General features: G+C 37.1%; 1 protein-coding gene across 5 annotated transcripts; it reads left to right on the forward strand.

Annotated features, from left to right (window-relative positions):
* The first annotated feature begins 231 nt into the window (after positions 1-231).
* On the forward strand, positions 232-17,232 carry LOC135582240 (K(+) efflux antiporter 2, chloroplastic-like). Of its 5 annotated transcripts, XM_065084275.1 has the most exons (22): positions 232-546; positions 800-2,428; positions 4,993-5,158; positions 5,357-5,447; positions 6,716-6,852; positions 6,962-7,021; positions 7,110-7,229; positions 7,337-7,405; positions 7,848-7,913; positions 9,451-9,540; positions 10,620-10,724; positions 10,796-10,924; positions 12,494-12,703; positions 12,984-13,133; positions 13,990-14,043; positions 14,168-14,226; positions 15,801-15,867; positions 15,950-16,126; positions 16,276-16,332; positions 16,452-16,526; positions 16,652-16,786; positions 17,013-17,232. In XM_065084275.1, the coding sequence occupies exons 2-21, from the start codon at positions 837-839 to the stop codon at positions 16,769-16,771; spliced, it is 3,594 nt and encodes a 1,197-aa protein (XP_064940347.1). In that variant the 5' UTR covers positions 232-546; positions 800-836; the 3' UTR covers positions 16,772-16,786; positions 17,013-17,232. The 5 variants fall into 5 exon arrangements, with proteins under 5 accessions (XP_064940347.1, XP_064940445.1, XP_018683907.2 ...); XM_065084373.1 differs by lacking the exon at positions 17,013-17,232 and having other exon boundaries at positions 232-644; positions 16,652-16,990; XM_018828362.2 differs by lacking the exon at positions 17,013-17,232 and having other exon boundaries at positions 232-637; positions 16,652-16,990.
* Positions 17,233-17,581: the final 349 nt, after the last annotated feature.

A 17,581-nucleotide genomic window follows, 5' to 3' on the forward strand; every position in this document is an offset into this window, starting at 1 on the left:
GGGCTTTAGTCCCACGTTTTGCTGGTTATACCAGTGGGTCGGTCTTCTCGCTTCGACGGGGGCTTTCCACATGCCACGAGTGCATGAAGTGACCGCACGACTTTAGACACTACGAGAACTACGATCCTGTTAATTTATCTTAAAGGGCCGGATTTCAATTACCCGAACCAGATCCGATATGGGATCCGAATCCGAATAGATGACGAATATGCACATCGAGCGTTCGGATTGCGGCTCTTCGCCGCCTCAAAGGAATATTCAACCCAACCGAAGCATCAAAAGACGGCAGCCGCGAGTGATTCGCGCAAGGGGAGGGTAACGCTGCGTCCCCGAACCTGTGGACCAATCGCAAACTGCCTCCTCGCCCGCCGTTCCATTTCAACGCTTCTCCGTGACTCCGCCCCTGCTCTCTGCTTCTCCTCTCCCTGTCGCTGCCACGGGATGGGCGGGGGGTGAAAAGAGGAGCTCCCGCCACCGATTGCATCGTCTTCTCCGCCACTGATCATCTGATCGCTTTCCGACTGAGCTCCGGCATTCGATCTGCCCGTACGACTCCTCCGCTTCCCCTTTGCCCTCGGCGCCCTCATTAGAGCTCGATTTTGAGCTCCTCGGACGCCCCTTTCCGCTGGTCCCTAGGGTTTAATGTTCATCTTGATCCGTTATTGGAATTTTCTTTTCCTCCGGTTTTCTAGGGTTTAATGTTCATCTTGATCCGTCATTGGGAGCTTTCATATATTTGTTGAGTGCTTGGTGCTTGGTGATTTATTCATTATGATGCTGGTCTGCTTGTTTTCCGCAGGTGGGGGAAGTGTTAGATTTGTCTGCACCGGAAGTGGATGATGGATTTAACTTGTGGTTTTCGGCCGACGACCGCGTTCGATTACGGCAATGGCTCCAGTTATTTGAGGTTTACGTACAGAGGGCAAAGTCGCAGCGTACTTCGTGAAACTAAGGTCTGCTGCAAGTCTTATTCCTTGGGGGGGGGAGTGCGTGGACTTGGTAATGGTCGTGTTTCATTGGTCTCAGTGCTCGGGAGAGATTATAGTGAGCCGTTTAGTTTTTCCGGGCGATGGAGGAGACCTTTCGAAGGCAATTTCTTGAACCCTCGGAAGCTTCTGAAGGGATCCATGCTCTTAAACTGTCAATCGAATGATTCTTTGGCATATGTTGGTGCCAGCAATCAGAATTTTGATGCCACTGAAAGCAACTTAGTGGATGAGCAGATGCCTTCCATCGAAGACTCGGAAGTAGGGGCTGGCTCTGATGCAAAGCTGAGTGGTCCAGAGGCGGAGGAAAAGGAAGCCTATCAAGTGGATGAGTTGAGGGAATTGCTACAGAAGTCTAGCAAGGAATTGCAGGTTGCTCGGCTTAACAGTACCATGTTTGAAGAGAAGGCACAGAAGATATCAGAAACAGCGATTGCCTTAAAAGATGAAGCGGAACGTGCCTGGGAAGATGTTAACTCTGCTGTTTCTTCCATTCAGGAGATCATTAACGAAGAGGACAATGCCAAAGAAGCAGTCCAGAAGGCCACCATGGCCCTCTCAATGGCTGAGGCCAGGCTGCAAGTGGCAGCAGAAGCTATTGATTCCAAAAAGGAACAAACGACATTGACAGAACCTTCAATGGAGAATGATGAGGAACAAGCACTTGTATCTGCTCGAGAAGAGATCAGTGGCTGCAAGGAAAGCTTGGAAAGCTGTGCAGAAGGTTTGAGACGCATTCAGATGAGGAAGGAGGAACTGCAAAAAGAAGTAGAGAGGTTGCGCCAGATTGCTGAGAAAGCTCAGCTGGATTCATTAAAAGCTGAGGAGGATGTGGCAAACATTATGCTTCTCGCTGAACAGGCAGTGGCTTTTGAGCTGGAGGCTACTCAACGTGTTAATGATGCGGAGCTGGCACTACAGAGAGCTGAGAAAGCTGTCTCTTCTGCTGATGCTGTCGAGCAGCAAGCACAACCTTCTCAGGACCAGGTGGTTAAGGAGGAAGCAAATGTTGTTGAGGAGGTTACACGAGGTACTGTCAGCGACGCTACTACCGAAAGAGATGAAGTGTTGGTTGGTGATAAACTTGTGGCTGGTGATGTGGCTGTTCGAAGCATTGAAGAGGTGGAAACATTTGATGAACTGAGTGATCAAGAGAATGGGAAGTTGACTTTGGATTTTACCAAAGAAGCTGATATAGAGTTTGAAAAGTCAAAGGCAAAGAAGCAGGAACAACAAAAGGACTTCACTAGGGATAGTTCTTCAACTGTTAATGCACCCAAGGCTTCGTTGAAAAAGTCATCAAGGTTCTTTTCTGCATCGTTTTTCTCTTTTGATGTAGAAGATGAAGAGTTTACACTTGCCTCTGTCTTCCATGGCCTTGTTAATTTTGCGAAGAAGCAAGCACCCAAGCTGGTTATCGGAATTATGTTTCTTGGAATGGGGTGAGTTTTATGGTAATGCATTAACTTCTGCTACTCAAATCCTTCATGGTTTATCAATGTTTTCGTGTCAGGTAGTTCCAAATAATCATTACGTTCTGTTTAGCTCTTAACTGTCGTGGATTGTACTTTCTGCAATTCACAGCACCCTGGTCTAGAGGGACCTTGTTTGGATGAACCAAGGAACATAAAAAGGGCAATATTTTTTAAGTATTGCTATTATTAACTTTCGTCAACTTTTTTTTTTTTTTATCTCTGTGAATCATGGTGTAATGTATCTACAGATTCATGTAACTAAAGACTGATAATTTGATACTTGTGCTATGTGATTATGCTAATGAAGTTGATGAAGAGAATTTATCCAATAACGGAGTTGAAATTGCTTTTGAAAGTCTTAAGAATCCGAAACATTCTAGTAGCTCAGCCTTTCTTCTTGGTTTACACTGAATCTACATTAAATATAAAGATATGCATGAGCCCCTCTTTCCTGCAAAGGAGTTGGTGTGCGTGTCCTAAGAAATGTTCTCCTAAAAGTAGATGGTATACTTGTTACCTTATGATGTGCTCATATGACTTTAACAACAGACTGTTTTGGGTGATCGACTAGGCATAACCACTTTCTCCTGGATCATACTTTTATATATATTTTTTTCATTTGAAATATAAGCAATTCTGATATTTGATAGAACTAGTGCGTTAACTCTATATTTGATATTTCATGGCTTTCTTCTGACGTTGGAACGTGACCCTCTTAAATCTTTTTAGTAGTACTGTTAGTATTCGAGGTGATTTCTGTGTTGCTTGATTTAATGTACTCTTATATTAGGACTAAAATATGTTCTCAACATAATGTTTTTTTTTTTCTCATTATCCATTTATCAAGGACAAATCCATCTGTGGTTAACTTCTGATTTGATTAAATGTACCTTTGCTTCTCTTTTGTGTTAACTTAATTCAAATCTTACATATAGAAATCATAAATTTCATCAACTCACTGACTCCAAAATCATTTATTGTCTGTTGCAATATGTCGGTTGCGCACTAATGGCTCCCTTTCTTTATAAGGTGGTTGTATAACATGTTAGCCCTTTATACATCTACCTTTTTCTCTGGTGTTCTTTTATTTTAAGAGTTTCATTTTTTCGTGCTTAGGGGTTATAGGGTTCTTCTGCCTTGTTAGTGTTTTCTTTGGATTATCTGGGCATCAGTGACACAATTCTCTTTCTCTTTAACCCTTTGAACCATTTTAGTAGATGATGTCTGTGGTTTGACATCTTTTAAATGCTTTGGGAGCAAAACCTGGATCATTCCCTGATAATTTTGTCTTTTATGTTCATTGGGATACTTATTTATTAGTTTATCCGCTCCACTGTTTTACCAGCATTATGTTTTGTTCTTTTTTTTTGTGCCGCAAAAGGGAGTACTCTAAAGGTATCCTTGTCCCTTTTATTTCCTGTCCTTTTGGTGGTGTTTGCTCTTTAGCTATAGAAAATATTCATGATCATTACAATCAAATTTGTAGCTTTTTTGGATTCCATATTTCCTTTTCTATCCTCTTACAAGCAAATGTACAAGGAGATATACTTGATTATTACAAGCAAATTTAAAAATAATGTGGATAAAGTTTGCGCCAACCCTTGCTCTATGATGTTCACACCCTACCGGTGATCTTATTCTTTTTACTTTATTGAAGAGGTTCTTTATATTGCTGCTCTAGTTTTTACTTTTTCTCTTAAGTTTGGACCCGTTTGATATGAGAAATTTTCCATATCACCACACCTTTTGGCCATGAGCAGTTTTCTTTGACTTGCTCTTGGTTGGCCTTAGAAAATGATCAGGTTGGGAAATCTCTAACTCAACTTGTGGCTCCAGTCTTTTTAATGCTACCACATGCATTTGTTTAACTTGCTTGCATCCCAAGAGTTACACATCCAAGCCTGTTGTTCTTTGGTATGTCAATTTCTCTCAGTTTCTGAAAATATAGGTATCGTGATTCTTCAAAGCTTCATGTCCACCAGACCTTGCCGAATAGACTTTCACATCTTTGCTATCTATCGTGTAGCAATTGCTATGCCTACTTTATGGTGCTAAATTTTTGGTCCTTGTTTACTGGTAGATCAATTACACTTATGGCCTATTTGTATTTCCTGTAGGCATCTAACAAAGGAAATATTGTCTATGGTAAAATTTGTAGGTCCATTTTTAATTGTTATAGTAAGATTACCAACTAGTGTTTGTATATTTGCCATCATTTCTTGGTGAAATATTACATTTTGTAGAACAAATGCATGGTTGGCTTGAATGATGACACCCCTAGAACAACTAGCAACAAATACTTGATATGACAGAAGATATACAAAATGGCTTTATTAGTAATTCTTAAATTTCTTAAATTTTCTTTCATGATTCTCCTGTACCCAGAAAGGGCATATAAAGTATAAATACAGTTGGTTTCTCATCCTAATTGCTATTGATTTTCATGATTCTCATGTCTAACTATTTTATTTTAAGCTGTCATGCCAACGAACAATGCTTTGGAATTCAATATGTATTAATTGATGTGCCAGGGCTTACTTCTTAAGTAATCGAGTAGAAAGGACCTCACAATTGCTTCATCAGCCAGATGTAATCAGTATTGAAGAAGTGGCCTCATCTGCCAAGCCTGTGGTTCGAGCAATAAGGAAGATCCCTAAAAGATTAAAGAAACTTATTGAACTCTTACCTCAGCAAGAGGTATTAATTTAATTGCAGATTTTCATCCATTATAATTTGTGACACAATATTTTAGTGCTTATTAAAGTATATCATGGACTTTCAAATAAAAATGTTCTCTAGTATTTTTGATATAGAGGTACTTCCCATTAATTTTGTTAATACTCCTTTAACCTTGCATTTCTCTACTAACATAATTTCTTGCTCTTGTTCTGACAGATAAATGAAGAAGAGGCCTCGCTGTTTGACATGCTGTGGTTACTGCTAGCTAGCGTTATCTTTGTACCAATATTCCAGAAAATACCTGGAGGTAAGCAAGTGCTTGGAGTTTTACTGTTTGTTTATATGCAAAAGTCAATTTGATTAATTATTTCTTTTTCTACAGAATCAACCCTTTTTATTGGTTGATTTTCATATTTCACCACAAGAACACCCTGTTAAATTTTGTTTGTCAAGGAGAAAGCAAATATAATCTGTTTTATTGAAGTGCTAAAAATGGGCTTCTAGTTTTGTAGGAAAAAGACTAGGATTAATAGATTGTGATAAAAGCAAAATGATGCAGCGAAGTATGCCAAGATCACCTACTTAAGAGAGGAACATAATAAAACTAGAGATGTCCGTTGGCTACGGCTTTTTAGAATGGTTTATGAAGATAAATATTGGCTAAGGAGATAATTATAGTCAGAAAGAATTGATGAATCCAACATAGAGTAATTAGAATCTTGTTCACAGTAGCAAGTTATAACTATGATTATGCAAAGCATAAAGTTCTTGACAATTAATTGGGATTTTTTTTTTTGAGGTCATATATTACTCTGTAGTTTTCACATTTCATAGGTTGAAACATATATGCAAATAAAGCTAGACGAAGTTGGTCATTTCATGGATGATGATGTGATGGTGGTTAGTGGAACATATACAAAAACATGGATACTATTAATTATGCATACAAGTCAATTAATACAAGGAAATTGTTTCAGCATTGATGGAAGATCTGATAACTATTTTTTTTCATCATTTTTATATAAAAAACAATGCAATACCAAAATATTTGTCTATGTTCTGGTCGAGTCTCAAAGTGAAATCTGAAACCCATTATGCTTTCTATGTGACCTTAAGATATGCTGCAACTCTAGGCTGGAAAAAATGACAGTTTTGGAGACCAAATTTATGTGGTAAATATTGATAAAGATTATAAGGAACAGCAGCATTCAGTATATAAATATGCCAAAGGTGATTCTTATATGGAACTTATTTACGTGATTCTTTTGCAACATTGATTATCTATAGTCTGCGAGGGGACTAAAATTCATGGGTGGTCCAAAAAGGAAAAATAGAATTATTGTCATGAAAATAATGGACACAGTTTTTGTGAAAAAATTATCATAGAAAATTGATTTAGTGTGAAAAATGAAGACAATTACATGTAAAAATTTGCATGTAATATTCTTCTTTCTGGTCACAGTGCCTTCTGCCTTGTCAAATAGGTGAATTCCTACAGTTGTCTTATGAGATAACCTGTGTTTATTCAAAGAATTTATCTGGATAGCTTCATTTATTCTCTGTTGTATCTTCTAGGTAGTCCTGTACTTGGATATCTTACTGCTGGTATCTTGATTGGTCCATATGGGCTGTCTATTATTCGGCATGTTCACGGGACAAAGGCCATTGCTGAATTCGGAGTCGTGTTTTTGCTATTCAATATTGGGCTTGAGGTAGTGTGTTGAAGTTATATTTTTTTTTATCGGTTGCTGATGTACTAATAGTTGATCATTTGTTGAACTTGTTTGATGAGACAACTGAGTTTATGACACACAATTGCAGCTTTCTGTTGAAAGGCTAAGCTCAATGAAGAAATATGTCTTTGGCTTAGGATCTGCTCAGGTGATTCCATTGTGCTGTAATTCTTCTGTAATTGTGATCCTGTGCAAAACTGTTTATTGTAGGTTGTTGCTTTGTTGACAATTCACAGGTTTTGGTCACTGCAATAGTAGTTGGCTTGATAGCGCATTTAGTCTCTGGGCAACTGGGCCCAGCAGCAATTGTTATCGGTAATGGTCTGGCTCTATCATCTACAGCAGTTGTCTTGCAGGTATATTTGTTTTGCAACTACTCATTACTTTCCGACTCTGGATGTCCATTTTCATGTGTATATTTTGTGTGTCACTTCATTTTTGTTATCAACTTGCACGTTTTTAGGTGCTGCAAGAACGAGGGGAGAGCACATCACGCCATGGACGTGCTACTTTTTCTGTGTTACTCTTTCAGGTATCTCTATCTTTTCTAGGTAGAAGTTTCATTTCTGCTTGGTGCTTGCAATATGAATTTACAATATCCTGAACTTGAAACCAGATTTGTCTGCCTGCAAGTTAAATCAGATATCAGGCTGTCTTGTCTTATATGTATCTTCCCAGCTGCTGTGTGTTACCTATATTGACAAAAGAATTCCTCTATCCTAAGGGAACATTTTTGTCCTGCTTGTAATTAGCCTTGTATTTTTCCATCAGTTTAAAGCCTATATTGACAAAAGAATCCTCTATTCTAAGGGAACATTTTTTTTCCTGCTTGTAATTTGCCTTGCATTTTTCTATCAGCTTAAAGGAGTTGAATATCATATCGTGGTATTTGCTGCTATATATTTTTTATTCTGTTCCTGTTAATAATTTTTTGTTTGATCTAGTAATTGATGCCTTACCTTAATCTATCACAGGACTTAGCAGTGGTGGTTCTGCTGATACTGATACCTCTCATTTCGCCAAATTCATCCAAAGGAGGGGTAACCTTCTATTTACTCATTTTTAACAATGCTTTATTAGTTTTTATAGCAGCTTGTTCATAAAATCTTATTAAAGTGTGACCCTAATATAGGTTTTAACTGTATGACCATCTTTATAAGCTATAGCATTAATAGCTATCTTTGATAGAAAAACTAGATTTTGACTTGTTAGCTACAGGATAAATCAGATGTTAACTGATATTTTTCTCCCCAAAATTTGATGCATTTAGGGATCAGTTTTCCTAAGATCTGAGGTAGAATGGCTGGTATCCTTATGGAGCTTGAGTTGATATCTTGTTGTCTACTCTTTGAGGTCTAGTTATGGTGCCTTAAATGGGTTGTGATGTAGCCTTCAGCAAAAAGGGGCGTGTCCAGTGCATAAGGCTGCCAATGCGGTATCTGGGGACAGTCAATGTACGCAGTCTTACTTTAAATATTTAAAAAGAATGTTTCCATCTCCCAGATCGCAAAGGAGCAACCTTACTGTTATACCAAGGTCCGCGCTTAGCCTTAATGCAACCTTACCGATGTAGCATTCAGCCTTTCATAATAGTTGTCTCTACACTCCATCTCATTAATATTTTTTTAAAAAATAAAGTGATGTAACACATTGTACTTTAGTCACAGAGAGAGAGAGAGAGAGAGAGATATGTCACCATGGTAAGGTTGTCTATCAAGGTTGAAGCTACATAATAGCCTTCTGCTTGCAGTTACAAGGTTGTGTCTATTTACTCTCCCAAACTCTGGTATTTGCAGGAGCCTTCTGATCTGAGCCACCTTTTTTAACTTCAGTTACTCTGAAGATTTTTTTCGTCCTTTACAGAATTTGCATCATGATAGAGGGATATATAGTGCACTAAAAAGTTCAAATTATGAAGAGTAGCATTCTAAATAGCACTATGAAGTTGATAAATGAATGTCTTTGATTCTTATCATATAGGTTTATGGTTCAAGAAACCAAATAATCTTTAGTTTTGGAAGCCCTAACTAGTAATCATCGGATGCCAGATCACAATTCATCAAGTTGTCTGCATAAAAACTTGAGAGTAAATATTAATGAACCAAGTGACCTTGATAGAATACAAGAATCATATAAGAAGAATCAAGTTGCTAGTAGTAGATCCACATTCCCTTGTATACCAAGACCGCGAATGTTACATGTCATCATCTTTTGATGCCAGACTAATTGAGCTGCCTCATTTGCCAAGACAATTACTTTTCAGTATCCCTGTTGGTGGTTTTGCACTTTGGTGCACTCTGATAATCTGATTGACTACTTCAGATGCACTTTTCTAAGAACTTTTTTGCAAGTTATCATCGACTGTGAGTTCTTTAGTGATGATCTTTCTGTCTTTTTTATTTTTTATTTTTGCTTGGTTAACTGTAGCTTATCATCATATCTATACTTTTGGTAGGGGTTGATGACTACGTAATTTATATGATTTTACCATCTTATTGATCAAGATCTCCTTCAAGTGCAAGCTCATAAAATAAGCTAAGAAAATTATTGTTTGTTGACTGTCTTGTCTTCCCTCAGGTGGGATTTCAAGCAATAGCAGAGGCTCTTGGATTAGCTGCTGTAAAAGCAATAGTTGCTATCGCTGCCATAATTGCTGGAGGACGCTTGGTAAGTTGGACTTTTATTGAACAAATATTTCATTATTATCATGTTTTTAAATACTGGTTTGATATTAGTTGCAATAAACTATTGGATCAGTATGATACAAGTATAGCTAATGATTTATCGACATGTCCTGCAGAGTATTGTTGAAAAGAATGGTGTATGATATGAAACTATATTCACCTTACCAGTACTTGTTACCAGTTCAACTGGTATTTTAAACCATTTTAGTGTAATATAACAAGGGACCAACAAACATAATACCCCTTATACAACTACAACAACAACAATAAAACTGTAAGTCCTAACTATTTGGGATTTGCTACATGAATCTTTTGCCGTAATTAAGATCTGCAAAGACCAATTCGGGACACTTAGGTGGTGTAGGTGACTTGTCACTTTCGGGTGATGACCTAACTTTCTTTATATTGAAATCAGATATGATCAATGTTCATGAGACTGATATAATGTTATGCTGGTTGTCAGTGACCTAATGCATCCCTCTACCTTTTTCATCCGGGCTTGGGACTCACATTGGCAGTGTTAAACATAACACCCCCTATATACTGTTTAATTTTGAGTGACGTGTTTGCTAAGCCAAGCAAGTTAACTTTTCCATCTTGCTTATTTTTGTCAGTTTTTTTTTTTTGGCTGAACTTTGTTATTCTTGTTTGTATTATCTTATTCCATATGGATTTCTTTGTTTTGTTTTTTTAATTTCGCTCTAATTCCTGATTGATTTAACGTTGTAATATCCTTCATAATTCTTTATGTTTAATTTCACTTTCTCACTACTGCTATCCTGATATGCTGAAAGTTTCTCTTGATTACGAGATGTTTCCTTTACTATTGACACTTGGAATAATTTTATTTTGGATATAGGTTTTGTATTGTTTGAGTAAGACATGTTTTTATGGTCAGTTTGCATGACAGAGTGTGCTTAAATGAGTGTTTTTGGTTAAAATTTGATGTTACAACACAAAATTTTCTGTTCATACATCTTGTAGAATTTTCTTTTTCGAGTTCATCATGTTTCTCAATATATATTAATTGTCTTTGACTCTTTGGCTATTATGACCTGGCAGTTTCTTCGGCCAATTTATAAGCAAATTGCAGAAAACCAAAATGCTGAGATATTTTCTGCAAATACACTCCTTGTTATATTGGGAACAAGTCTTCTTACAGCAAGGGTATGTGCAACTATTTATTATGATTCCCTGCTGTTCTCTCAAATGATCATTAGTGGAACTTCCTATAACAGGCTGGACTCTCTATGGCTTTGGGAGCTTTTTTGGCTGGTCTTCTCCTAGCAGAGACAGAATTTTCCTTGCAAGTTGAATCAGATATTGCTCCTTATCGTGGCCTTCTGTTGGGCCTCTTTTTCATGACAGTATGTACTCTATCCGAATCCTGTGTCCCATTTCTTCATGATTTTGTTACATAAAGCAAGTGAATCAGGTTGAGAGTCAATACACCACCCATTTTTCTATCCGTCAGTATTTTATGTTTGCTTTTCAAAGCATCCTTTCATGTTGATTGTTTAGACAACAATGATGCTGGGCTAAATTCACATTGCCATTATGCTATGAAGTTACTTTATGCTTTTATATATCCTTTTTGTACATCCATTACATATTTGCATACAAGTAAATTATAAAGAAAGAGTGAAGCAATAAAAGGATATGCTATTATTGAATCCTTGTTGAGTAGTAAATATAGAAAATATGAAAGAGTGGAAAAGAAACCACCGATCTGCTTAACTAATGCAGGTGAAGAACTCTTTAGCTGTTCATTAAATGTCTATTTGAACAATGCTACATAAGGGTTCACATGGTTTGGTTCAGTTAATTTTTTGTGGAAATTTAGAATGGAATCAGACATATATAGTGTATGGAACCACAAGGAAAAACCCAACCAAAATTAGTTGATTTGGTCTGGTATCAAGATTGTATAATGTTTGTATATTATGTTATACGTGATTATAGTTTATGTGAATGTTACATTCATAACACTTACATTAACTATAAAATTCTAACAAATATGTTCTATGTATATTGATTATTATATATAACTTGTAGGATCTTTTTTTTTTTGTGGTAAATAGGGTTCAAGACCACCATAAGATTTGTTCCAAAAGTAACAGAAACATTCATCATGCATATCATTTTTAGCTAAATCCAAGGCATTTGCTGGGGAATTAACCGGGTACAACACTCCAAAAAAGAAGAACAAATTTTGCCTCCCAGTCTGCTAATATATGGGAAAATTGCATATGATGGCCATGGGCAGTGCAATCAGAAACATCAGCTAGAAAGGAGAGAGCAGCTGCACAAGCCAGCCCTTCACCGGACAACCACCAAATGACCACTGTGGATCACCTTTAATTAAGATCTGGGTCCTGTAGGTGGTTGATGCAAATAGGATACCCTCCCAAGCACCGTGTATTATGTATGGTTATATCATTTCCAGTTTGGTTTAGTATGGATGTTTCTTAGACCACAGACCAAACCAAACCAAATTGAAAGTTGTTCTACTTTTGTCTTTTTCAAACTATACTAGGCCAGTCATTATAGAAAAATTAAACCGATACAAAACAAATGCAATGATTTGAGTTACATTCTCAATTGACTGGTTCATTGGCACGCACCTAATGCTATATACTGTGATCCTATTCACAATGGAGTGTGAGTCTGCTGGGCCTCTCTCTCTCTCTCTCTGCATGTCTTGTATGAAGCTTTCCCTAGGACATGCGATGAGCCATGGTAGATAGCATTTCTCATTTAGTATCATGTCAGCTTTAGCCTTAGTATAAGAAGTTTCTGAACTTTGGTTATATTGAGAAAACTATGCCAGTTATTGGACTGTATAACATGGCCTGAATATACAATGTAATGTGTATAATTTTCTATGTGCTCATTGACAAACTTGTTCATAAACTTCATGTGTGTATTTTTTTCAGGTTGGTATGTCCATTGATCCAAAACTGCTGCTTGGAAATTTTCCAGCTATTATGGGGACACTGAGTCTCTTAATTGTTGGAAAAACTGTGCTGGTTGCCTTAGTGGGTAGACTATTTGGCATTTCGCCTATAGCGGCAATAAGAGTTGGTCTTCTCCTAGCTCCTGGTGGAGAATTTGCATTTGTTGCTTTTGGAGAAGCTGTAAATCAGGTGATCTTTCTGAATTTGGTGTTTTTTAAGAGCTCTTTTATACTATTTATTTTCTCCAAATATGTCGCGACCATACAATATATATTAATTGGTGTTTGTTTAGGTTGCAGCATGCTTATACATGTCATTATGCATTGGCTCCATCAGTAGCATAATTATGCCATCAGGGGAAAATTAAGGGTTATCCTGTTATAGATTTTTTTTCCTTTTCCTGTTATAGAAATGGCTAGATAGTTTTGATTGACAGATGAAACTTATTTATTCTATTTTTTGTATATAGGGTATCCTATCTTCTCGGCTTTCATCATTGTTGTTTCTGGTTGTTGGTATTTCAATGGCTCTTACGCCATGGTTAGCTGCTGGAGGTCAGTTGCTTGCTTCTAGATTTGAGCAGCATGACGTCAGAAGTCTATTGCCAGTAGAAAGTGAGGTAAAATAATTGGACATTTCATTTCAAATACAATAGGATCTTATGGTACAAGTTTCTTTCATTTTTTTGAATCTAGTCAGCAAGGATATTCAGTGCTTTTTAAATATATTTGCACACACATTTCATTACTTCTTAAGGATTTCTGGGTAAAAGTTGCAGGATTCTGAAAAATTGTGATAATCTGTTTCATGTTGTATGTTTATACACATGTCACTACATTATATTTTCAACCAATTGTTAGCCTGGATTCTGCATCAACTTTCGTGTATCTTTATCTTAGATATGCCCCTGAGTTGGATATTTGTCCGGCACTTGGACACCTGTGAAGCTCTTTGATATACTGGTAGAAGGTTTCTGCAACAATGGTCTGACCTGCCATACTTAAACGTCCACATACCTTTGAACATAAAGAACTCCATATACAATATTTATTTAACAATTATTAAAGTGTTGTTTTGGAATATGACTTTCATGTCCTTAATTAGGTAATACAACTGATTAGCAAGAAAATTGCCAATTTCTAATTTTCTGTAAACCAAGTGTTCTGCAAGTGAAACACTTTTTGTGATGATTAATATTAGTAGAATTGTGCAAAAAAAGAAAAGTAGAATTGTGGATGCTAACTGATATTTGGTTTGTTATGGGAATACTGCATGTTTTGAAATTCCAGCTTAGTGTCTTACTATTAGCCACGGATTGGCTCCCAATTCTTTTTATATTTTACTTGAGGCTTGGAAGTAAATTACACGTATAAATGGTTCATAAATATTTTATTTTTTGTATTATCCCACAATTGTTACTATGTACTTATAGCTAGCCAGAAATTTAATCTTCGTTATCATCTTTTCTTGTATAGACTGATGATCTGCAAGACCATATAATCATATGTGGATTTGGACGTGTTGGTCAGGTACTTCTGCTACCCTCCTCTTTGACACATTAATTTGCTTATCTTGAACCAGGCCAATATATGATGTTCCCACAGTATTATGTTCATTTCAAAATGTAACAGCTTTTCGGTCTCTCTGTTTTAGATTATAGCCCAACTTCTTTCCGAGAGGTTAATTCCATTTGTTGCCCTTGACGTCAGAAGGTAAGGTTCTTTTGTATTCTCTTATATGGCTTATGTTATACTTTTATATTAATGATATGAGCTCTTTAAAGTACAAATGTATTTACATAAAAAAAATTGCATGATGAACTCAGGCATGAAGTAGATAGGCATGCTCTTACATTTCTGTATAATTAAGTGCATGGAATGTAATCTCATACCGAACCCCTGTACTGGTCCCGGGTTGGATCAGCACGGTATAGGCAGACATGGGGAAGAATACACGACTCGATAAGTTGGGGTTTTACTTTTAAATTTTAAATTTTAAAATAAAAAATCTGGCTGGGCTTACTGTCCGATCCAGGTCCATTGCCGGGCCTGAACTTGAACCGAGCCTGAATTAAAATTTTTAATTCACAACCCTCACTGCCCGGTTCATAGGGCTTACCGATCCGTAATCCTGTGTTACACTTGAACCACTCGAAATTGGGTTGGTCTGCTTGCCGGTTGGCGATCGGACCGGCAAATACTGGTCATGCCATACCGAACCAGGCGAAATTGCATATCTTGATTTAGTGTTTATATGGTCACAACTTTGCCAGCTACTGACCTATGTGCTTTCGAGTGTCTCCTGCACAGAAATGATCACTACTAGTAGTATATACATGAGTACTCAATAGAAAACTTTGAAATATTTTAGCAAAGCACTTCTTGAAATGTAATCTTCATTCATCTGCATTATTTTACCTAATATAGAAGCATCAGAATTTTTAGTTGTATGATACTGGCATGGTTAAGCCTTACCACTACCAACTAAATTGTCCAAGGATATAGGAGCAATTTTATACCCAACAAAGCATAATTTTTGGCACACTAAAATAAATCTGATTATATGTATCAGAGGATTTACATTTGTGTCTCTGCAGAAGTTGGAAATGGTGGATGTCTCTTTAAAAAATTTACACTTGGTACATGGCCCCTCAAAAGATGGGAGTAACATCAATGTCCCTCTTAAGGGATATTTCTGAAAGACTTGGGTCTTTCATAATTGTCCCTTGTGAGGGACATTATTGTTGATTCACCAATTTTGTGGGGCAGACTCCAAGTTCTTGCTTTCTGAGAAATTGTTACTTGACAGTTGTCAAGGGATAAGCATGTCATTTTGTCATAATTTGTCTACTGAATAGTATATTATAAATTTCATCATAATGACTATTAGTAGCTGAAAAGAATCTTATCAGTTGCTAACTATTTTGGATATAAACAAAACATCTGATTATGCGGTTATTGCATATCACTGTTATGCTACAGCCATATATGGCATAGGACAACAGGATTAAAACTATCCTCAGATAGAAAGGAATGGTGAAGATCCTCTGGGTTGTTTGGAGAGTAAATTAAATTAAAATCTTTGACATGTACATTTGAACGTTGTGACAATTGAAGTTCTTAGTCATATTAGTTGAGATGGCAAAATTGATAGAACATCTTTACAATACTTTGAACTTTAAATGGTCTCATCAGAAAGGATCTACTTTTCTTTGACTTAAATCTCTTACTTGTTTCCAATTATTTTTTGTTTGTTAAGTTGTTTATCTTTCATGCCATATTATCAGTGACCGGGTAGCGGTTGGACGTGCGCTTGACCTTCCTGTGTATTTTGGAGATGCAGGGAGCCGAGAGGTTAGAAAAGCTTTAATTTTGCTTATCTTCACTTATAATATAAAATAATCTGTGGCATAGATTCAGGAATCTTAATTTTCAGGTTCTCCATAAAGTTGGTGCTGACAGAGCTTGTGCTGCTGCAATAGCTTTAGATACTCCTGGTGCAAATTATAGAGCAGTATGGGCACTGAGCAAATACTTTCCAAATGTTAAGACATTTGTTCGGGCCCATGATGTTGATCATGGCATTAATTTGGAGAAGGCAGGTGCATCCGCGGTAGGTTATGCGATCCCTTTTCCATTTCAAAGCATAGGAAGAGAGAAAAAAGTGTCAACATGTTTTCTTCAGTTATATAGACATTACTATATCATGATGAAAAGATCATTTTGACATTCTAATTAGATTTTCTATTGAATATTGTCAAGGTTGTCCCTGAAACTTTGGAACCAAGTCTCCAGTTAGCATCAGCTGTTCTTGCACAGGTAAACTGAATATCAATGTGTGATTGAACTTGCATGATTCTGAATATTTAGTACTTGGTCATAGATAACATTGGTTTGATTTTGTTCATTGAATCTGTGAGAATTATGTTCCCCTTCAGGCCAAGTTGCCTATGTCAGAAATTGCTGCAACAATCAATGAATTCAGAAATCGTCATCTCTCAGAGCTCACGGAGGTAAAATATCACAAATTGTTCATGTTATACTTGCTGAATTGATTTATTTTTGTGTGCTAACCTCTAATTTCTTATTCTGCATCAAGTTCCCTGACCTTCACGCGATGAGCTTTCTGTACTTGCAGTTATGTCAAACAAGTGGTAGCTCCCTCGGATACGGATTTTCACGGGTTGCGTCGAAGCCAAAGCCCCAGAGTTCAGATTCTGATGAGAATGAAATTATTGAAGGAACATTGGCAATATAATTTCGCACAGATTAGGTGATAATAAAATTTTGTTTAGCTGTACAGTTGGCGATTTATTTTGAAAATCTAATTTGTATAGAAAAAAATAAAATACTTGCAGAACCCAAAAGATATAATACTTCATTCATAGGTTATATGACATCAAAATTTTGCTTCCTGTAATTTGAATTCCTGTTTCAGGATGGTATATTGGAGAAAAATCCTAGCTTTAAAATTTCATACTTCCAAAGTAACCTTGCAGGATGCAGAAATCCTCAGCCTCGCAAGTTTGTTTCTTCACATAAGCTCACTAGCCACTGGCGTCCAAAGTTGGAGCAAAAACTCCGGATGTGTTATGGCTTGCAGTAAGAGGTAATGTTACAGGTAATTCCTATCTTGCTCTTCTGAGTTTAGCATCAGTGAGCGCCTAATTCGTATGGGTTGGCTTTGTCCCTATTGTTTGAGACTGGGAAATGGGTCATACGTGCATGTCGATGATCATCAGGTAGCCGGTCGATGTAATTGAACCGGCCTGAACGTTTGATGCGTATGACTTATGATTCTTGTGCTCCTGCGTGATCGATCGATCGAGTCTGAGAGAAGGGTGGTCACAAAACCAACCTGAACTCGGGTCAAAATAGAATCGGCCATGAGCTATTTTTTGTTCAGGTCAACCACACATGCATAACGTAACGCTGTGTAGCGTATGCGACCCGATTCTATTTCTACCCTCGGTGTAAGTGAACCGGCGAGATAAATTCGACCCGGACCGTTAAGAATTATGATGATCTATGCGGCATGTTTGACTGCATTGACCCATCTAAGAGAAGG

This window comes from Musa acuminata, chromosome BXJ1-1 (genome assembly GCF_036884655.1).
Source record: "Musa acuminata AAA Group cultivar baxijiao chromosome BXJ1-1, Cavendish_Baxijiao_AAA, whole genome shotgun sequence".
Taxonomy (NCBI): Eukaryota; Viridiplantae; Streptophyta; class Magnoliopsida; order Zingiberales; family Musaceae; genus Musa; species Musa acuminata.